Source organism: Meles meles, chromosome 7, assembly GCF_922984935.1.
Source record: "Meles meles chromosome 7, mMelMel3.1 paternal haplotype, whole genome shotgun sequence".
NCBI lineage: Eukaryota > Metazoa > Chordata > Mammalia > Carnivora > Mustelidae > Meles > Meles meles.
Window position 1 is genome coordinate 89,115,450 of NC_060072.1, and position 23,320 is coordinate 89,138,769.

The 23,320-nt window shown below is 44.6% G+C and overlaps 1 protein-coding gene across 5 annotated transcripts in view; it reads left to right on the forward strand.

Moving 5' to 3' along the window:
• SCN8A (sodium voltage-gated channel alpha subunit 8) overlaps window positions 1–23,320 on the forward strand; it is a 188,543-nt gene that overhangs the window by 139,831 nt on the left and 25,392 nt on the right. For all 5 annotated transcript variants that reach the window (XM_046012736.1, XM_046012735.1, XM_046012738.1 and 2 more), the window contains exons 14-20: window positions 2,482–2,720; window positions 8,997–9,170; window positions 11,253–11,609; window positions 15,043–15,513; window positions 16,039–16,156; window positions 16,688–16,842; window positions 20,130–20,303. In XM_046012736.1, the coding sequence (XP_045868692.1) occupies window positions 2,482–2,720; window positions 8,997–9,170; window positions 11,253–11,609; window positions 15,043–15,513; window positions 16,039–16,156; window positions 16,688–16,842; window positions 20,130–20,303 (1,688 nt within the window). The remainder of the gene's footprint in view (window positions 1–2,481; window positions 2,721–8,996; window positions 9,171–11,252; window positions 11,610–15,042; window positions 15,514–16,038; window positions 16,157–16,687; window positions 16,843–20,129; window positions 20,304–23,320) is intronic.

Below are 23,320 nucleotides of genomic sequence, written 5' to 3' on the forward strand. Positions count from 1 at the left end.
TGTTTCAAAGCAGTTGAATTGAATTACGAGAAGCCCTGCCTTCAGAAACCTCACGGTCTACTAACACCACCATCTTGGCAGAACTGTGAGGCCCTCTCTGAAAAGAATCCCCAGCACCCCTGAGGTTGAGACTACAATAATCTCTCTGAGAATGTCCAGGAGCAAAGTAAGGGGAACCCCATAAACCTTTGGATATTTCTTTGGAAATATTTTTCCTCAAAGTTCTTAGCCACTTCAGGCATGTGGGGCCAATAACAGTTTGTCAAGTTGTGAGTCACTTTATAAATCTCTGTTGTCACCTAACTGATCCTTTCTAGCTCCTAAAGCTCCATGTTGAATTACCATTTGTGGAACCCGAAAGATTATCCTGAGATCTTACCTGAGAAAATGTGGGTAAGATTCCCAGTATCCCTGTAGGAACCTTCTTGGTGCCCCATAGGGTAGGGAAACCCCTCTTCAGTGTCTGGCAGAGACTTAGAACCTAGTGCACCGTACAACACTGCAATTGTGTCTACTGTCAGAGACGTGAACAGTCGCTTCTTTAACCTCCACGTGCCAGTGAATAGACATTTGAGAAGGGAGGAGATTAAAAAAAGGAACGGAACCAAATTTCCAAATATGTACTGTAAGAATTTATGGAAATAAGAGAACCTTTTCATTTTCTTTTTTTGGTTAGAAAACTAAATTTACCTTGGGAAGGGAGGGAGTTCTTTGAGGAAGAAGCCAAAGCAAATTTTCTTCACAGACTTCCTTTCCCACGCAGACTCCCACGTGGCGCTTACTGTGGCCCTTAAATCTGAAAAACCAAGGCAACCATTTTCTTAGCAACCAGGGAGCCAATCAAAAACCCAACCAAAGCACCCCATCTAAATTAAAGCCATCACCATGGGCACCATCTAGCTGGTTGGAAAAAGGGAAAGTAGACTAATTTAAGGCAGCCATCTTGTTCTTGGTGAAACGCTGGGAAACTTTTTTTCATTCCTTGAATGATTTGATTTTGTCAGCAGAATTGGATTGGGGTGTGGGATAGATGTGGTTATATTCAACCCCGTGGAACCAAGACCTTGCCTCTAAGGATTATCATGCTGACAGGTTTTCAAACTCCATCTCTTAAAGAACATCCTTGGAGATCAAGGTCCTTGGACTTTTGTAATTCAGGCTACTATAACTCATACTTTACTTGAGGAGGGCTTTGTTGCCTATGGTCTGATGCCCGGGTTGTCGTGGTTGCCAGCTAAATGGTTCTCTGCCTTTAGTGTCTAAGGGTCCTTTTTCATCTTTGTTTTGTGAGTGACCTTGAGATCATCTTGGTCCAGTGATATTCAGTCTCTGTCCAGGATTCTAGGGAAGTGCCTCAGGGAAGAAGGAAATCCGCCAGACTGGGCTCCTCTTCCTGCCTCTGCTACAGCAGTTCCTGGCTTATCTGTTTTGTATGTTGGGGATCACATAAGATCTTGTTGGAAACTAACCAGTTCTGTTTCTAAAAGTGAGAGAGCCAGACTGAAAGAAGATAAGAAAAAGGAAAGAAGAGAAGGACCAAGGGAGAGAAGGAAGGATGGAGGACGAAAATGTCTCAAGAAGGGTAGAGAAGGGAGATGAGAAAGAGGAGGGGAAGGGAGAGGAGTGGGAGTCCTGTGCCCACCTCAGTTGCGAGTTGTGAGCTCACTGACTTGCACTTCTTTGGGACTGGAAGAAACGCCCTGCACAGGGTAGCCGGCCACCCACGCTGCCTGGGCTGCCCAGAGAATGAATACTAAGAGCAGATGCTTCTGTGACCTTTACTGTAGGCCAGGGTGCTCTGAGGTGCTTTCTGTCTTAGCGTATTCAGTTCTCTCTGCTGACTGAAAAACAGTGCCCCGATTCCCCCGCCCAGCAACGTCTGAGCGGCCAGGTACGTCTGGCTTCAGAGTCTGTGCTTTTGGCTGCTTCTCTGATAATGGTTTAGGGATACGATGTATTAAGACCTACCGTTTACCAAGGACCTGTCGCGTGCCAGGCGCCGTCCGGGCTGCTTTACGTTCACCACCTCGCTTACTCCTCAGTCAGTGCATGAGGATTACAGGACTCGTTTAGCCCTCCAGCCTGTAAAGGAAGTGTCATTCCAGATGACGCAACAGAAGCATAGAGGACCCAGTAACTTGCCTGAGATCACACAGTTGTGAGTGCTGAACCCAGTCAGACCGGGGAGTCTGGCTCCAGAGGCCAAGCTCCTAACCATGACGCTGGGCTCCCAAAACAGACATATCAAACCCTAGTTTATAACCAGATCGTTAACAAGGAGGTGACCTGCGACTGCCCCTGCCTCCTCTTTCCCTTCGTGAGAAAGAAAACGGGGTGGGGGGGACAGTGACTACACACTCGGGAAGGTGAGCACTCGGACCACCTTTCTTCTTGTGCTAAATAGAAGTGATAATGACCCAACAGAGGGTGAAGAGCAGCCCCCTCTGTTTTCTCACAGTGTTTGTTCTTTACTCACTACAGAGCTGGAAGAGTCTCAGAGAAAGTGCCCGCCGTGCTGGTATAAATTTGCCAATACTTTCCTCATCTGGGAGTGTCATCCCTACTGGATAAAACTGAAAGAGATTGTGAATTTGATCGTTATGGACCCTTTTGTGGACTTGGCCATCACCATCTGCATTGTCCTGAATACCCTGTTCATGGCCATGGAGCACCATCCCATGACACCACAGTTTGAGCACGTCTTGGCTGTAGGAAATCTGGTAAGCTGGAACACTGTCTCCGGATTTTATGATCCGAACATGTTTTGCCTGTAGGGCATCTTTTTCCGATACTGGAAGCTGGAGTTTAGTTGAAAAGAAAGTAAGAGTTAATTGGAAGACAAATGCTTCCGCATATGGCGTAGCCCCAGCCGCTTCTGCTCACTGTTGTGATCCCTTGGCTGTTCCCTCTTTCTGCAGAACTTTGAAGACGTCATTTAGGAGCTATTGGCAGAAAACCAGCCATGGTGACAGAATGGGAAGCATGGTGCAGTGGGTTGCTTTCAACAACCTGAGCCAAGGACTTCTGGATTTTCTTTCTCATTCTGTTTCTCACGTTGATTCCTGCATTACTCCAGCATCACTTCCCCTTTCACCTTCAGTAACAACCACCACAAAATAGGGGAGCTCTTTTAGTACATTAAACAGAACTATAAATTTGCCTGCGCTGTCATATCTTAATTATCCATGTGGGGCCTATCTGTGGGAAACTTAATTCTAGGCTGGCTTCCCCCTCCCATCCAACTTCTGGGCTCTCATCCAGTTTCTACCGTTAGTTGATCTGTGCCAAATTTATTTTAATGTTAGCTGAAGCCATATATTTAACTTATTATATTATTTAGAAGATAAGAATGAGGTGCTTTGTTTTGTTTTTAATAGATGGCACAGTGTATTCTGAAGTCAAATAGTTGTGATTTGGGGATTATCTGTTTTATTTCTTTAGTCCAAAAATCAGGAGTTGGTTGAATTTTGGTAGATGGGAAAGATATAGTTGGAAATAATCTTCTAGGTCATTTGTGCTTCATTATTCCTTGGGAGTTTCACCATGAGCAAGTCAAATCTAGTGGTTTCTTACCTTTTGAGTATGATCCCTGCCTGATGTTCTCCCTCTCCCTCCCTGCCTCTCTCTGTATACACACACACACACACACACACAAACATCTGACACAAAGAGTATTTACATTAAGCCCTAACATACTATTAGAGTGTTATAATATCATTTTGAGTTTTGATTATGAAAACACACATGGCAAAGGAGATCCTTTATCTGGTTAGTCCTTGTAGCCTATCACGTTCCCTGGTACATGTCCAAGATAATTCTGTAGTCTTTCTACTCTGCACGTCGGAGTTAGTGACACGCTTCAGGCTCACTGCTTTGATATAAACCCTCATGTACCACCCGATGAAATATGGGTCATCTTGAAATGGGACACTCTCGTAGGCTGTCCAGGAAATCTGCTGTCTCTGAAGGGTACCTGATAGTGGGCTGTGTTACTTGCAGACCAGAAATTTGGCCATCAAGCAACATTTTGAAAGAATCAACAAGATGATACAGATATGAGCTTTATCTTATTAGCCAAGACTTAAGTAATGAAAAATATAGCTTGATAATTTTGTTGTTGATGGTGGTGGTGGTGGTATTTTCCCTGCGATGTTGTTTTTCTCAAAGTCTTTACATTTACTTGCTTTTTGCAGAGCCAGTCCTTGATTTTGAAGGGAATTTGAGAGGTCTTTTCACCTACCACCAGCAGAAATGCCCTCAGACCAGACCAGCAGATAACACTATTTTTCCCTTTCTTAAAAATCTGTAGAGACTTAGGGACACCTAAATTAGAGTTGTGAGCATTCAGAAGACTTTACTGAGAATCATCAAGAAGAAAGAGGAGAGAAGGAAGGTCAGCAACTAATAATATTCAGGGACTTTTTGAAGCAAGTCAACCAAAACCGAGTTCTAAAATGGGAAAACACTCTGGGGGCAAGAATTTTCAAGGAATTGTAAAGAAAGCATGCAACTAGTAGTGGGGATGGAAAACAGTGAATGGTTCAGGACACTTTGGCCAGTAGACTGGAGGTGAGCGTGAAGGGAAAGAAATGAAGAATGGTACCTAGATTTGGAAGTTTGGTAGCTAAGAGGAAAATAGGATGACTGAAGAAGGAATAGGTTTGAGGTTTAAAATCAAGAGTTCTGTTTAAAAAAAAAAAAAAAAAAGAGTTCTGTTTTGAATATACTAACTTAAAATATGCTACTCATTTCTAACCACAGATGTTTGCATCTATAAAACAAGGATAATACCATGTCATCAGTATTTGGGAGGACAAAATGAGAACCTATAGAGAAGTTTTTGGAATAGTAAAAAGCACTCTACAAATCATAGCAACCGTGTATGTAATGAATTAGTGTAATTCAGTAGCTTGGACATTTTTTTTTTTAATCTAATGGGCTTTATTAAATGATTCATGAACCAGCAGCATCCCATCTAACAAGCAGAGAGGAGCTCCCAAAGGCTTGGACATCTAGAGAGAGTCTTTGAATGGACCTGAGAAAAAGATGGAAAAGAGTGAGATTGACCAGCTTGTGAAATAGAGAACAGCCTGTCTCACAGCTGGAACCTTAAGGACTTCCCACAGCTGGGACGGTGACCTGAGCTGTGTTTGTCCATAGATATACAGATGGAGGTTTCTGGTGGGAGAAGAGAATAGTTTGCTGTAAAGTTTGCTGCCTCCTCAACCCTCCCACAAGGAAAAACGTTAAACCGAGGAAGAGCCTTAAAGATAATTCTATCCATCCCTCATGTTCCATAAAGGAAATGGAAGCCCAGTTTGGCTATGTGACTTCTACACCTTTTGTGTTATTCAGGAGATAAATGTAAGGATTCTTTTCTTGCCTTTTTTGCAACCATTTGAACACAATAGTGAGTTTAAAAGGTGTTTTGTTTTGTCTTGTTTTGTTAAGCAATCTCAATGTTGGAGAAAGATTTCAGGTACGGTCTAAGATGTTGTTTTGGAGAGTAAGCTGCTGACACAGCCTCTGAGCCCTCTGCATCTGTGTTTAATGAACAAGTACGCTTTCGTGCAAAACCGCAGTACAGCCACCAGACTCGGGAAATTCCCGTGCACCTCACAACCGCTGCATTCTCGGGCCCCTTCAGGTTCTGCCAGAAATCCCAGTCATGTCCTCTGTAGCAAAAGGAAGCTGTTCCAGTCTCCTGTTGCATTTGGTTGTCCTGTCTTTTCAGTCTTCTTCAGCTTGGCGGACTTTCTCAGTCTTTCATCGATTTCTTGACCTTGACATTAGGGAAGACTGCAGCCCAGTTATTTTGTAGAATTCCCTCAAGTTCGGTTTGCCTGATGCTTCCTCCTGAGTAGACTCAGCTTACACATTTGGTGGGAATGTCACAAAAGCAAGGCTGTCTTCTCCCTGCACCAACCAGATGGCATGGTTTCCATTTTCCCAAATTGATGGGACTTGGTCAGTTGATGAAGGAGGTATCTGCCAGGCTTCTCTCCTGTAAAGTTACTCTTTTCCATTTATAATTCCATTTTAATTAGTAAGTGTTTGTGAAGATGTTTTGAAATTATCTAAATTTACTTTTCTTCATTAAACTTTGGATTTATTCATTTATTTATGTCAACGTAGACTCATGGCTTTCGGTTTTATCTGGTGGGTTACAATCCATTATCATCTAAATGTTTAAACCATTCCTGATTTGGCCACTGGGCGTTCTTTGAAGCTGGTTTCTGGGTCCTGTCAACATATCCTCATTACTTCCTTTTATCCAGTATCATAGAACAGTCCAGGCTAATTTTATATTTTTCCCATCTCAGGCCTGGATCAGCCATTTCTCAAGGAGCCCTGGTTGTTGTAGTGGAAATGATATTTAGAAGTCAAGATCTATTGGAGCAATGTTCATGACTGGACCCTCTCAGTATGAGGCTGGCTGTTAATCCTAGTCCAACATTACTGGGTTCATTCTGGTGTCTCCGTTTCTATAGTTGTAACTCCTCTGACAAAGAAACTGGTCGCCTCTATTTCTAGTTTATTTATTTGATCAAAAAGCACTGTTACCTCTTGCTAGGTGATTGTCCTCGCCCTGTCCAGGCTCTGGCTTCCTGTGCTAGACCCCCAGCATCCACACCAGTGTCCTCCCTACGGACCCTCTCCCCACACTTCTCAGGCCCTGACACCCCAGTCCCAATTTCTTTGAGAAATGCTACATTAGAGCATAAATTCCTAGGTGAATATTTGAGGACACTCACAAGAGCGACATTTATGTACAGCTGTTGGTTGATATGCTGCTTATAATTCTCCTTTTTTCTCTTCCTCAAGAAGCATACCACAGTGCAAATTAGAATGGCATCATAGGGATAGCCTTAAAGCTACCCTTTTCCATTTGTAAAAAAAAAAAAGTAATTCTTTCATACCAGCAAACCCCAATGATGGCAATCACTGTATGTTGAAAGAACATGGTTGCTGACCTCTGTCACAGGCATTTCTACCTGGCATCTGGGTGCCATGCATCCCATTGAAAAGCAACAGTAACTCTGCCATCGTTGATTTTCTCTCAGGTACCAGAGTTCCCACCGTATAAATATTCCATGGTCAGTTAGCCAGTGCTTATGACTGAGCATTTCCTGTGTGTCCATCAGAACCAGTGGGACAGCAAATCCAGTCTCTAGTTAGTGTGCAGCAAGCAGGCTGCCATTTCTGAAGAGAGAAATCTTCCCTGGGTTTATGCTGAGGGAAAATGGCTGTCAGGATTTGCTTAGCTGCCCTCGCGGAGACATTCCATCTGTAGACATGTAGTAGCCACTGTGAACTTTGATTTTGCTTAATTGGATCTCTGTAGGGATTATTTTCTTTCAGTTCTAGAATACTGCATCTTCAATTGAGACAAATGGGGGGCCGTGGAAAAGTACACAGACGCAAAACCTTACAGCCCCTGTATCCATTTTGATTTCCATCACACCGTTCTGTTTTGTCATTCCTATGCATTAACTGGGTCTCTTTCTCAACAGCGTCTGTAATCTAAATATTTTTGACTACTTCCAGTTCTGTCCTCAGACCATATCTTCAAAGTTTTCCTTAAACTGCTTCCAGGTAGTTGCAAGCTATAATTTATTATGATTTTAAAACCCGTTACATATGAAGCCTTCCTCTAAAATCATAATATTCAGTAAGAGTCTGATGTTATTCAGTAAGAGTCTGATGTTATGTGGTTCGCTTAGGATGCGGGTCTTGTCAAACCTGGCATTTGTGGGATTTTACTTTCTAATGGCACATTATGTTACCAAGTCCTGTGGGATACAGGAGGCCTTGGGAGACATTGGCTGCTCTGAAAGGTAGAAAAGTAGGAGTCTTATGACACTGGGGAGAAGTCATTCTCTTACCCAGATGGACTCCTCACTCAGTGGGGAATCTGCAATTCTCTCTCTCGCTTTATCTCCCTCCCCCAGCTAACGTTCTCTCTCTCTCTCTAAAATAAATTTTTAATAAAAAGAAAAGAAAGTTCTTTGAGGACATACTCAGTAGAATTTTGTACAAGGAATATAAATGGGAATTCAGAAGACTATGTAGAAACATGGATTGAGTTATGATAAGTGAAAAATTGATATTTTTCATGATAAATGATAAGACCCAAGATATTATGTACTCTATGATTTTACAACTCTGTCAAAATATATATGCATTTGAAAAAACCAGAGAGGGAATACAGAAAAAATGATAGTTGTATGAGACGATGAGACTATACTTTTTTCCCGTATTTTGCACACTTTTAGCAGTGTTCTGTTGCTTTTACAACTCAAAATAAGAAACACTGCAGCATATGTCAACCTTTGATAAGACACATAATATTGGGAGGCCTGGGTGGCTCGGTTGTTAAGCATCTGCCTTCGGCTCAGGTCATGATCCCAGGGTCCTGGGATTGAGCCCCACATTGGGCTCCCTGCTCAGTGGGGAGTCTGCGTCTCCCTCTCCCACTCCCTCTACTTATATATTCCCTTTCTTGCTGTCTCTATTGAATAAATAATAAAATCTTTTTTAAAAAGACACATAATATCAAATTAGGAATAATGCTGTATATTTTAAATAGAATTACAATTCAATGAAGGGTGGGTTTTGGTTTTGGTTTTTTTTAGGTGACCACCCCAAACATAAACATTCAAAATGGCTGCTGGCCCTTTAGAAGGGGTCTGTCCCCTGTATGGTCTTCCTATTGCTTAAAATAGCTTGTTAAATGCATTCTTGAGCAATGTGAATTAGGTGTTTCTGGCAACAAAGATGAGAACGTTGGGACTGAGTACTTGAATCAAGAGGCAAACAAGGCTCTCCTGCCCCATGTGGAGTAGTCATGGGACATCTAAGTGCTGATGTCTTCAGATGCACGGTTTAAGAAGGCTAGCTCTTGCGGCTTCTTGGACATATTCTATCCAAAGATAATAATAAAGGCATTCTCTTTCTCTTATTTCTTTTTCTTACCCCCGCCTTCCCCTCTTTAGGTTTTCACTGGAATTTTCACAGCGGAAATGTTCCTGAAGCTCATAGCCATGGATCCCTACTATTATTTCCAAGAAGGTTGGAACATTTTTGACGGATTTATTGTCTCCCTCAGTTTAATGGAACTGGGTCTAGCAGACGTGGAGGGGCTTTCGGTGCTGCGATCTTTCCGATTGGTATTCCATATTTCTCCAATTTCTTTTTACATTTCCTATCTTGCAGCTACTAAAAAAGTTTTGCATAAGTTAATTTGATGATTTAAAAAATCCTTAGCTATATTCTACTCACAATTTCTGTTAGCAATTTATTGGCTTAGATGCTAAAATCTTGAAAAATTTTTTCTGTTAAGTGCCCAATATAGAAGTTAGTTTTTAATGTCAGTCAACAAACAGAGGTCAATTTTAGGAAGTTCCTCAGAAAATAATGGTTAATCTAAAAGATGAAAAAGAATTCCTAAGGGCTATTCTGAGGTCGAATGAATTTGCTAGTAAAGCTGTTTCATTATCCGAACATCTCCCTAAAGTGGAATTTCTCCTTGTTCAAAGAGGTCTCTCATTTCTTCCATCATGATGACCCCTTCCAGAAAACAGGACCAAAATAGTATTTTTTAAAATGATATTGAAATTAACTGTTAAACATTGGCTTTTTTTCCATAACATTAGCTGAGAAGGATTTTGTAATGTACTTGAGAAAATTAATGTTAAAATTATTAAAATGACTTTGAAACAGTTAATGATACCCTCAAAATAGCTTCCCATAAACACAGGCATAAGCGATGTCCTGATTAAGTCCCTTGAGAAGCTGAGTTACTTTGGGGATATCCCACTCAGAGCATCAGAACCAGCTTAGGTTTTTCTCTCCCCATCGGGAAAAATACCTTAGCACTTATAACTGAAAGGATTTTGGGTTTTTTCATCAGGATATTCAGCATGTTGAAAAAAGAGAATTGGAATAAAATGGAATTATTTATAAAACAGAGGTCTCACTCAGTCTCAGTCCCAGGTAACATCTGGCAAGTTTCTGGAACCTCTGTTTACTAGTCTTGGGATCTTTATTAGTCTTAGGATCCAGCCCACAGTAGACTTTTTGAAAATCGTTCTTATTATCTGGAAGATGGGATGAAGGAGTAAGAGGTGGAAGCCTGAGCACTAGTATTCCTAATAATTTTAAAAGCCAGTCAGGAAGGGAAAAAATATGAATGATCCAGATATTCAGACAGAGAAACACCTGGTAAATCTTGAACTCTCAGATAAGACTCAAGCTTTTAATAGGAAAAAAATGTTCCACTCTGTGCTGTTGCCTACTACCAAAATTCCTATTATGTCCTGTGTTAGTCATTAACTTACGATGTCTGAAGATGACTTCATCATTATTATTTCTAGATAATGAATTATATGCATTATAATTCTAGACTATTTGCTGAGACCTTATACATCATTGATTACAGAATATAGAAATCTCATAATTGCAGGTAACAGAAGTTCTGTCCTCTGAATTAATATCACTATAGGCCCTTCTCGTAAGATGTTTGATATACGTGGAACTGCACCTACTAGGGCTTTGTGCTTTTCCTCCAAGTTATTCCAAGCATATTCCACAGTTTCATATCAGCTATTGATTATTTATTGGCAAACAAAAAGAGAGATACTTAGAATTTTTACATGAATTTTTTTAAAGAGACAGGTGACTTATTTTTCACTTTCTTTGCCATCCTGACCTTTTGCTTCACTACAACTCAACATTTTCCTTTATATGTTCTTTAAGATGTCAAGGAAAAATCTATAGCAAAAGGATATACTCATGTATGGGTTCTTAAAAAGTGGATTGAGGGGTGCCAGTGTGGCTTAGTTGGTTAAGCGTCCAGCTAGCTATTGATCTCAGTGAGGTCTTGATCTCAGGGGCGTGAGTTCAAACCCCCTGTTGGGCTTTGCACTAGGCATGGAGCCTACTTAAAAAAAAATAAAATTTAAAAATAAAACATAAAAAGCAGTTTGACTCAGAGACTAATACAGGGGGCTGGAGGCAATAATCTTGGTTCCTAGTTTAAGTTTTTCATGTACTGAGAAATTAATCCATTTTGCCTGTCTGTGCCTCACATTCTCTCATTTTAGTCTAAGATGGTTAGAAAGCCCTGGGAACTTCCCAGGGTCGCTCAGTAAATTTAAGCTCATCTCACTAATTTTGTATGTTTTTTATTTTAGCCATGTGGAAGATAATGGATTATCATTTGATTTTTGTTTCAATTTTTTCCCCCTTAGCTCCGAGTCTTCAAATTGGCCAAATCCTGGCCCACCCTGAACATGCTGATCAAGATTATTGGAAATTCAGTGGGTGCCCTGGGCAACCTGACCCTGGTGCTGGCCATTATTGTCTTCATCTTTGCCGTGGTGGGGATGCAACTCTTTGGAAAGAGCTACAAAGAGTGTGTCTGCAAGATCAACCAGGACTGTGAACTCCCTCGCTGGCACATGAATGACTTTTTCCATTCCTTCCTCATTGTCTTTCGAGTGTTGTGCGGGGAGTGGATCGAGACCATGTGGGACTGCATGGAAGTGGCAGGCCAGGCCATGTGCCTCATCGTCTTCATGATGGTCATGGTTATTGGCAACTTGGTGGTTAGTACTAACTTGTACAACTTCTCATTCTTTGCCCAGAACATCATACCCTTGACCCAGAAGCCCAGTGGTTTTAGTCCTACTATCTTTCATGCTTGTGCTAGTTTTTATTCTTTCTTGGCTCAAGAACCCTAAGGTGCAAATGAAGGAAAGGAGACTGCTCTTTACAGAGGCCTGCTGAGTCATAAGCCCCACAACCTGTCAACCCTCTTTCATTGCTGTGGAAACAAAACTCAGCAAAGTTAAGTGACCTTCCCAAAGTCAGGCAACTGATAAATGTCAGGGCTTATATTAGATCCTGGGTTACAAAATCTACACTCTTTCTACTACAGAAAAATTCATTTAAATTCAGAATTTCTCAACCTTGACACTGTTGGCACTTTGGGTTAAATAATTTTTTGTTGTAGAATTGTCCTACAATCCTTTTGTTGTAGAAATGTCATACAAATGTATTGTGGGATGTTTAGCAGCTTTCCTGACCTCTACCTTTTACTGGCCAGTAACCCCCCTACCCTCCCTAAGTTGTGATAACCAAAAATGTCTTCAGACATTGCCAGCTGTCCCCTAGGAGGCAAAATTGCCCTCCATTGAGAACCACTGATCTAAACCGACGGAGGGTTTTATCTAACTTGTATAAATGGCAAATCACTTTTTTGCCGTACTCTGACCTGTCTGCCTGCTGTCTTCTGCCTCTGTATGTAGAATATTCACCAACAGAGATTTTGATGCCATGTTTCTCAAAGTGTGGTCAGAGGACTAGCAGCAATGAGATCACTTTAGAGTATGTTAGAACCTTAGGCCTCACCCCAGAACTACTGAATCAGAATCTGCATTTTTAACTGGACCCCCAGGTGATTGACATGCACACTAAAGTTTAAGAAGTACTTATCTTTCAGATCAGGCCCAATCCAACTTACCAGTCTAGAGCAAGGGGGGCTGGAAGAAGGCAAATCCAGATGACCCCTGTGCCAGAGAAGCATACCAGGAGGGGGTTCCTGCTCACCACCCTCTGGACCAGCCATGCCACCCTATTCTTTCCTATGATCTTTAAAAATGGACACTGATGTTTCTGTAATCCCTTCCTTTCTCCATTTCTGACCACCCTTCCCTCGTCCTACTCATGCTAGACTTCCCACTTCTTCAGTGAATGCAGTTCTGCGTCCTGGTACAGAGTGGCATCCACATTTCCCAGCCCTGGCCTTCCCACCCTTTTCCATCCTCCTCTTCTCACTTATCTCCGCATCCTCTCCCCGTTACTCTACAGATACCTGACCACATGACATTACTTCTGCTTCTGGTAACACCTTTCCAGGTTCCCCTTTGCTCAGTCCTTCTGCCCACCTAGTCTTTAGAAATCTGTGACTGTAAGTCTCTTCTGACTCTCTTCTCTCCCTCCCCAGTAAACTATCTGATGCCTTTCATACACCTTTATTAATAGTATTTCTAAGATCTTCCCCATCCTTTCCATGCCTGTAATCTATCCAGTATTTCTGTAAGTGTGGTCTGAAGATCACAGCCACCCAATTTTCCCTCATTAAAACAGGCAGTCCCAGGCCCTATACCAGATCTACTGAATCAGAATCTTAAAGGTGAGGCCAAGGAAATACGTATTTTTTCATGCAACCTCTCCCCAGATTTTCAGGCATGCTAAGGTTTGAGTTTACAGTAGCCTAATCCAGACCTTTATTAACTCATGCAAGCAACAGCTCTAACTGTATGTAGCTGGTAGGAATGATTTCCTCAAATCTCTATCATCTGTTACTCCTCTACTCAAAGACCAATAGTGAATGCAGTTAAATAAAATTCAAATTCCTCAGCCTGGCCTTCAAAGCCCCCTCCAACTCACCCTCATTTTACCAACCATACTCCTTTGTAATTCTACAAATGACCCAAATAATTTGCATACATATAGTGCATTTATTGTTTCCATTCCCCCCGCTCTACCCATACTATGATCTCCACCTCAAATGTATCGCTTGCTGTTCTTCAGAAGTGTGACAAAGTAAGGGCCAGGTGTAAATCAAGAAGTGAACACCTCTCCCAATTTGTAAAGTAAGTCTTAATAAAAATAAATTAATTAATCTTAATGTCCTATGTGGTAAAATAGCTATTAAAACATAAATAAAAAAGGCTTGGCTTTATTTAAATAAAGCTTTGCTGGACATTTAGATATACAACAGAACACAACAGTCACAGTCACTATCTTGTTAAACTATTTTATATTATAAATGTTAGGAAAACAAAGGAAATTAATTCTTAAGATGACAAGAACTGTATTTCAGTTCTACTTTCTTGGTTTGTTGTAGGAAAGAAAGCATGGCTCTCCAAGCCTAGTTGTTTTTTTCATGTGGGTTTCCAACACTTCCCCTGCCCGTGAATACATGGCATCTGTTTCTTCTTCAATCCTCCCAATAAGCTGTGTCCATCTTTATTTTCTGTTTGGGAAGATTTTTTTCCCAAAATGGATACAGTTTTTGCTTTTTCTGATTGTAAGAAAAGCAACATATTTGGGGGTACATATATATGTTCATAAAACTATAAGAGAACCAAGAAAAGACATATTAACCTTGTATTACAACCAAAACCAAACAAAGTTCCCACTTGGTAGAAAACAGTATGGAAGTTCCTCAAAAAATTTAAAAATAGAACTACCATATGATCCAGTAATTCCGTTACCGGGTGTTTACCCAAAGAGAACAAAAATACTGATTAGGAAAGACATACGCACCCCTATGTTTATTGCAACATTGTTTATACTAGCCAAGATATGGAACCACCCCAAGTATCCATCCATAGATAAATGGATAAAGAGATGGGCGTATCTGTATACAGTGGAATATTACTCAGCCATTAAAAAGAACAAACTCTTGCCATTTGCAACAACATGGCTGGACCTAGGGGGTATAATGCTAAGTCAGAGAAAGTATATAATAATATATAATAATAATATATAATATATATAATAATAATAAGTCAGAGAAAGACAAATACCATGTTTTCACTCATGTGGAATTTAAGAAACAAACAAATGAGCAAAGAAAAAAAGAGACCAAAAAAACCCCCAAAACAACAACAACCCAGACTCTTAAATACAGAGAACAAACTGATGTGTACCAGAGGAGAGGGGGAGGATGGGTGGAAGAGATAAAGAGGATTAAGAGATTGCTTATTGTGATGAGAACTGAGCAATGTGTGGAATTGTTGAATATTGTACACCTGAAGCTAATATAACACTATATGTTAATTATACTTCAATAAAAAAAAACTTTTAATGCCCACTTAGTGACATGAGAACTGTCAAACCAAACACGATAGAAACTCTTGTGCCTGTCACAGAAGTCTGTGGGCTTCCAGTTTTAATCCTAGTTTAATGGCTGACTTCACCTCGTACTGTCTACATTCACTCTCCTTTCTCCTAATGCCACTGGTACAGGTGCTGAACCTGTTTCTGGCCTTGCTTCTGAGCTCCTTCAGTGCAGACAATCTGGCAGCCACGGACGATGATGGAGAAATGAACAACCTACAAATCTCAGTCATCCGGATCAAGAAGGGGGTGGCCTGGGCCAAACTGAAAGTGCACGCCTTCATGCAGGCCCACTTTAAGCAGCGTGAGGCCGATGAAGTGAAACCCCTGGATGAGCTCTATGAAAAGAAGGCTAACTGCATCGCCAACCACACTGGTGCAGACATCCACCGGAACGGTGACTTCCAGAAGAACGGGAACGGCACGACCAGTGGCATTGGCAGCAGCGTGGAGAAGTATATCATCGACGAGGACCACATGTCCTTCATCAACAATCCCAACTTGACCGTGCGGGTGCCCATTGCTGTAGGCGAGTCTGATTTTGAGAACCTCAACACAGAGGATGTTAGCAGCGAGTCGGATCCTGAAGGCAGCAAAGATGTAAGGTCCCAGTCTAGAACCCAGCCCTGATTCTGTGTGGGAACAAGCAGCCCTGGCAGTTCCCGGGACTGGTTCAGCTATGGGCTGGGTAGAGAGATTGGGGAATAGCCAGCTAGGTTTGAGATCCAACCCTAATACCCATTGTTATTCTAGACCTCCCCTGGGTGATCTAGTTTCCTGAGATGTTCTTAGATCTGTCTCCGTTGCTGCTGGCTCATCTCAGTCAGAGGCTGGAGCAAACCCTCCAGTACTTCCCTGCCATTAATCTGTCTGAGCCGTAGCGCTGAGACCACCAATAGCCACCTTCCATTTCGGGTGGATCCCTCATCTGTGAGCAGGCTTCAGTCCCAACAGAAGTTTTGAGGGCCCTCTGGTAGTTGTTTGCCCCTCTGGAAGCGGAGAGTGATGAGCTGGTAATAAGAACTGAAAAGAGTCCTGTCTGGTCCTTCATCAGTGTCTGAGGTAGAGCAGTCACGTGGAGTGTCGCGCAGAGTTGGTTAAACTCCCTTTTCTTTGCCGCTCTAGAAACTGGATGACACTAGCTCCTCTGAAGGAAGCACCATCGATATCAAACCCGAAGTAGAAGAAGTCCCAGTGGAACAGCCCGAGGAGTACTTGGACCCAGATGCCTGCTTCACAGAAGGTGCAAAGGGGCAAGGAGAAGGGGGGGGCGTGGCCCTGGCACTGCTTGTGGATTTCTGCCGGGGCCAGGGGTTGGCTTGGCCTGGGGGCTCCGTGGCCATCCTCAGGAGCTTTGTTCCCCACCTCCTCATCTGGAGGGCAGTTGATATTTTTTCCCATGTTTGGTTCCTACCTAGAGCGAGTTTCTATGTGCAAACATTTCTTTGTCCGTTTTCTCTTGGCGTCAGCCCAAAACTTCCAATAGCAAGGCCTGTTGTGTCATGGCTGTGTCCGCCTCCTGACTCCCCTTTTCTCCTCCCTCTCACTGCTTCTTTAGAGGACATCTTCCCAACTCCAGAGGGCCCTGTCCCGGTAGCGTTGCAGCGTAGCCCTAGCCCGGGCACCCTCTGTGGCTGAGGCAGGCCTTCTGATTCAGCCCCTGTGCTCCCGGCTGTGTGGTGGGGCAGCGCCTGCTGGGGTCAAGAGGCCGAGGAGGGGTCAGGTCTGGGCGGGGCCCGCTCCCACTCTGACCAGCCTCTCCCGCTGGTGCCAGGTTGTGTCCAGCGATTCAAGTGCTGCCAGGTCAACATCGAAGAAGGGCTTGGCAAGTCTTGGTGGATCCTGAGGAAGACCTGTTTCCTCATTGTGGAGCACAACTGGTTTGAGACCTTCATCATTTTTATGATTCTGCTCAGCAGTGGCGCCCTGGTGAGTCCAGGGGAGAGGATGGGGAAGGATGGGCTGGGAAAGGCTTTGTAGGAGCTGGGGGAGGTCCAGGTGAGGCACAACCCAGTGCCTCTGAGAGCACAGATGGCTGCGGCCCCAAGCATGACAGTCTGCCAGAGTGCTTTGGCCTAATGTTTCGAGCCTTTAGGATTAGAATCCACTTACCACATCTTGATCTTCTTTATACTCAGCGTGACACCTCTCACGTCTAAGACCCCCTTTCTATCAGGATGAGAGCACGAATTAATTATCTTCACTGCTTAGTTTGCCCCGTTCTAAGCAACTTCCTCAAATGATCTTCCCTTCCTCACCTAATACCCCTAATATCTTGATCTTTACTTTTCACTTGCCCCAGAAGGGAGGGAGGTTGGCTTCCCCGACCCCTTCTCCCCTCACACCCTAACTGGTTGGGAGAACTCATGGCATTAGCAGATACTTAAAGAGCCAGGTCTCTGGTATAAAGGCTGTTCATATTCACAGAGTTGGAAGCACTTCTCATTGATCAGTGAGGCTCAGGGGGCACTGGACACACGGGCTCCTCCCTTGTGGGAGCTCTTTATCTGGGCTTTTGCTTTTATTTTAGCTGGTTTATAACTGAGGAGACCTGGACAGGGTCAGGAGTGAGGGAGTTGTTCCCCAGTTGGATAGATTTGAGGATAGTAGACACTTAGAGACGTGGCACATTCTCCTTGTTTGAATTAAGGGAAAGCTGAAGAAAGCAGAATTTTAAAGTGCTTTCAAAAAAGGCAGGCACATTCATGTAGGGATGGAAGCAAAGCCTAATTTGGGTGCAGAAAATAGCAAGAGAGTGTTAAATTTAGTGTTAAAGATCCTGTAGGAAGGGTGTCTGGGTGGCTCAGTGGGTTAAGCCTCTGCCTCCTGCTCAGGTCATGGTCTCAGGGTCCTGGGATCGAGCCCTGCATTGGGCTCTCTGCTCAGCGGGGAGCCTGCTTCCCCATCTCTGTCTGCCTCTCTGCCTACCTGTGATCTCTCTCTGTCAAGTAAATAAATAAAATATTTTAAAAAGACAAAAAAAAAAGAAAAGAAAGATCCTGTAGGAGAAGAGAAGCTGAAATGGAGGCAGTAGGTGGCAAAGAAGAGCCCGTGGGGCGTGGGGGGCCAGAGGTGGGGGAATTATGCAGGCATGCGGCAGGACAAATGCAGGAGGCCAGATGGCTTGGCAGCCTGGATCTGGGTGGGGTGAGGGGTTAGTCACACTGCTCTGCCTGTCCTGGGTCTTTACTGCCTTCACAGGCCTCCCTCAGTGCTGGCTGAGGGGCTGTGCAGGCCCCCAGATAACAGGACGATCTCTGCCCCCGGGAAAAGGGAGGGCCAGACTCAGGCCAGACCCAGGAGAAAGATGTCCTGTGACTGTTGTCATCGCTCTTCCTCCAATCTTGTAAACAGAAACCCAGAATTAAGGAACACACCTCATCCTCTGACTCTTCTCTTTCTCATCATCACAAAAAAAGAAAAGCAGAAAAGCAACAGTGAAACAGAAGTTCTGAGCCTTCTTTACTGCTCACCTTTGATAGTTTCTCTTTATTGTAAATGAATAAAACAGGGGGCACTTGGCTTGGTACTTGAAGACCCTGTGCAGTTAGGAGGCATGAGACCTAAGAAGAGCAAAGTGAAGGGGTGCCTGGCTGGCTCAGTCGGTTAAGTACCCGACTCTTAATTTCAGCTCGGGTCATGATCTCAGTGTTGTGGGATCAAGACCCGCACTGGACTCAGCGGGAGTCTGCCTGAGATTCTCTCTCTCTCTCCTTCTGCCCCTCACCCCCTCTCCCAGCTCACGCTCTCTCTCTCAAAAAACAAACAAACAAACAAACAAACAAACAAAAAAACCGAAGTGAAGCCACAGCTAAAATGTCTGAGGGAAGCCGAGAATGGGGTTATGACGGGTGGGAGCGGTGGATAGAGCTGCCAGTGACCGGAAGCCCAGTCTTGGGCATCTCACACGTATTGGGTGACAGAATGAATCTCTGCAAAGGGAGGTAAGGGGAAACTTGACTTGGAAGCTGTTGAATATTTCACTGAGCAGAGGGGGGTTATTTGTACAAAAGACCCCTGAGAAGAATGATGGACCGATGACCTCTTCCAGCTGCCCAGTGATGGAACTGGAGTATGTGATGTGCCTCCTTGTTGGAAGTGTATCTGCAGCAGCCCGATTCTGTCCTTCCTTCTGGAACAGTCCAGAGCAGGACCTCCCATTGCAGGACACGGGACTTTGTTCCCCTGTGTCTTCTCTCACGTTGCAGGACTCCCTGCTCTCCCTCCACAGCCCTCCACTCCAGTCATGGGAATGTTCTACCTTCTTGTTAGGGAGTCACCTCATTCAGGAATTCCAGAGAGAGAAGGTCGGACTAAGATTTTCTTCACCTGAGCGTGTCCCAGTCCTGTGACCCTCCCCCATATCTGTGGCATCAGGGGCTGCGGGGAGAAAAGATTTTATTGTATAAGCATATAAGGACGCCGAGAAGCTGGAAACCTCAGACTCTGCCGGAGGACATGTAGAACGGTGCCACCACGCTGGAGTGCTGGTTGTCGGGGCCTCAAAAACTGAAGCCTACAGTCGCCACCTGAGCCGGCCAGTCCCCTCCTCGGCATTATACCCCAGAGAAAGGAAGACATGTCCATATAAAACAGACGCACGAATGTTCATAGCAGCGCCATTCACAATAGCCAGAAAGTAGGCACACAAGTGTCCGTCAGTGAGGAAGGTAGACAGACTGCCATACAGCCACACATTGGAGTCTTCTTCATCAGTCAAGAGAAACTCATCACTGATGTGGGCTGCAGCATGGATGAACTTGGAAAACTGTGCTCAGGGAGAGAAGCCAGTCACCAGGGACCATGTATCGTCTGATTGCCTCTATATGAAATGTCCAGAATGGGCAGATCGGAAGAGAGGAAATAGCATAGTGGTTGCCTGGGACTCGTGGGAGGCAAGGAGGCCAGAGGGTGGCAGCTAGAAGGTGTGGGGTTTCTTTTGGGGGTGAATGGAGACACTCTAAACTTGATTGTGTGATGGATATACAAGTCTGAATGTACTGAAAGCTTTCGATCTGTACACTTGAAATAGCGGCATCGTATGCTATTGTCTCTCAGGAAAACATTTTTTAAAAAGCCACATGTGGCAGGGGGGTGGGGTGAGAGAGACAGGAAGCCCAGCGTAGGCCAGCTGCAGGGGGAGCCGCAGGGTGGGGGCCTTCCCGAGCTGCTTGCCTCCCTTCAGGCACCTTAGGCCACCACTGCTTCTCTTCCAGGCCTTCGAGGACATCTACATCGAGCAAAGAAAGACCATCCGTACCATCCTGGAATACGCCGACAAAGTCTTCACCTACATCTTCATCCTGGAGATGTTGCTCAAGTGGACAGCCTATGGCTTCGTCAAGTTCTTCACCAACGCCTGGTGCTGGCTGGACTTCCTCATTGTGGCTGTACGTGTCCTGCTTTCTACTTCCCACCCCTTCTCGTAGGGAAACAAAAGCAGGGATGTTCCTTCCTCTAATGGCCAGAGTTGCCTGGGCACCTAGGATGTCGTACAAGATGTAGGTATAGTTTTGGGGAAAGCTCCTGTCAGAGCACTCAGACCTTAACTTCGGGCGAGGGAGCTCTGAAGTCCCTCCATCAGCCCCAGGGATTAACCAACCAGCTCTGGGCTCTGGTGGTTTGGCTTGGAAGAGTCGGAGATTAGGAGTGGGAAGTGGAATCGTTGGTGCCAACGCCCCTTGTTATTAGGCTGGGAACAAAGAGTTCTTGCCCTGCACCAGCAGGGTGCCCTCTTTCTGGTGCCAGGGGAGGGATGAGGTTGAGGTGGGGTACAGGTGTGGGGGGATCTTGGTAAGTCTCTCTCTGCTGACCATTCCTATGGATACTTCCATCATCTCAAGGCTTCGCACCAGTCTCCTCCGAACGAGTCTGCCTGTCCAGAAGTGGTGGTGTCACACTGAAATCCATGCCCCTTCCCACACACTGCCATTTCCACAGTGGTGATCACACGAGAATCCTTTTCTCCTCCAGGTTCCGAGACCATCTCCAAGGCTTGCCGGCCATCACCTCCTGTCTTATTTTTCAGGGTGGAAGCTGCATCTTCTATGATCGTTTCTCACCCCACAAGCCCTTGTTCCTTGTTGGCTTTTCTAACTGTGATGAATGCTTCTTATTCAGTGTAATCACTAAAGCTCCTTTCTTCTAGCCAAATCAGCATTCAAAAGGAAGGGTGAATGGGAATTTCAGGACCAGGGCCTGTGGAGAATTCACTTCCTGCTGAGCTGAGCGCTAAGTGCCAAGCAAGCGGAGTGTTTGGAGGCTAGCTGGGTACATGTAGAAAGCAGGTTTCCTCAGCTGTATAGTAAACCACCTGGAGCATGCCTCTGGGATCCCGAATGGAGCAGCGTGGACGCTTCTGTCAGATAATGGGAGCCGAGCACTCCGCACCAGTGATCTCTGCTCTAGAATACATTCCTGTTCTTGTAAATATCTGCGACTTCTGACTTCCACGGTTAATGACTCCTTCCAGGGGATGTCACTCTGCTCCTATTGCATTCCCTTTTCAGAAACCCAGCCTTTAGGGAGATGCCCAGATGAGGTGAGGAAGTCACCCCCTGCTCTTAAAGTGAGCAAACAGGTACTGCCCCACAGGGCGGCAACCAGAGGCTGTCCTGGCAGATTTCAGCACTCCTGTCAGCAGCCGCTACTAGTGCCTGCTGACGGAAGGGCTTCATCTCCCACAGATGGAAGGCTCAAGCTCTAATTAATGAAGGAGTAGGCTTGGGGTATGGCCCAGAGAATAAAGGGACACTGGGCCCTCTCTCTTTCACAGAACAGGACCCCCTGGTACCCAAATAAGCTGATGAAAGCATTGAGGGTCGTGTGCATTAACATTTATTTAGCAAACATTTTCATTCCCTTTTATACTGGGTGGCAGAGAAACAGAAAGTATGAGACGGACACAGAGCAAGCATTTATCCATAACCTCCCCAACTTGAGGACGTTGCTAGATTCTTACATTGCCATGAGTCCTGACAGTGCTTCCTAAGAACTCCTCAGTACCAGTTATTAGTCAACAAATAGAAGTCAAACACCATTCTGTGTGTAGAGCTGTCCCCGAAGCTGCAGGGAGCCCCAAGGGGCATGCAGGCACGGCCCCAGCTCCTTAGGCACTCACACCAGCTTGCAGGACCCCTCGGGCCTGGCTCCAGCCTTGCGGTAATTCAGCATTCTGGGCACAGGGCTCTTCTGGGACCCTCCCATCCACTGACTTCTCTTGGATACAACAGTGCATTTAGTATCAGATGTTTACTGAGCACCCACAATGTGCCAGGCTCCCTCCAGGAGTTGTGGGGGATACAGAGAGCAGAAGACGTGGACAGTTCTCTCTAAGGACCTGCAAGGCTGAGACATGTATGCAAACAATCACCCTATAAAGCAGACTGCGCTAAGGGGGAGCGGCCCCAGTCCATCCCGCGGCTGCACGGTTGGCCACTCCTGAGTTGTGAATGGGGAAGAAGGCTCACATGCACCTGCGCAGCTGGAACCATCTGAGTTTTTTGCTATCATGTGCCCTTGGCATTCTAGAACATCCAGCAGGTGTAAATTTTAGGTCCCACTCTCCCTCCACCTCTGAGAGAAGCTCTTTTTCCCATTTCATTCCCCAGTGACTAAATGTCCAAATCTGTTATTCGTCACCATGTTTGTTTCCCTAATGGATTCTCCTTCCTCTGTGTTGCCCCTTAAAGCTGCTAAGAGGACTTTTTAACAACCATGTGGATAATCCGGACAACCTCCAAGGTTAATTCTCTTTGGTTACAAGCCATGTAATTCCCAAACAGAGACAATATTTCATTTTGCTCAGGTCCTTGGCTGCAGTGGAGACTTTGTCCTATAGAAGAGTTTTGTCAACTTTCCCCCAGGGAAATTTATCCCATTATATCAGGAGGTTAACCAGCATATCAGTTCCAGCGACGGGAACTTTCAGAGACCACACATCCTGAATTCAGACTATGACCAACATTCTCCATTTGAAAATGTTCACATCATTTGGAAAAAGTCACCTAGTGTCTCCCTTTTTTTTTTTCTATTCCTGCAGCCATTGATACCCTGAATTTTTACTTCCCCTCAACTCCTTTCTTTTTTCCAGGTTTGATTCTTTCCTTAAAGCATACTTTCAGCAATGAGCTGGTTACCTCCAGTGAAGGTTTAGCATGGGGACTCAGGATTATCAGAGCACCCTCAGCTGCTAAGCGCTAGCCCACATAGGCTCCTTGCTGACCCTGTCTTGGGAGATCTTGGCTAGATTGATCAGCTGAGCAGCATGGTATCTCGGCACCATTTAGAGCCAAGCCGGGGAGCAGCATCTGTACCTCCATCCTTCTTCCCACCCCAGGCCTCTTTGTAATCAGACTAACCCACCACCCTGAAGAGCTGGAGTCTCCCTGCCACGCGCGAGGCCCAT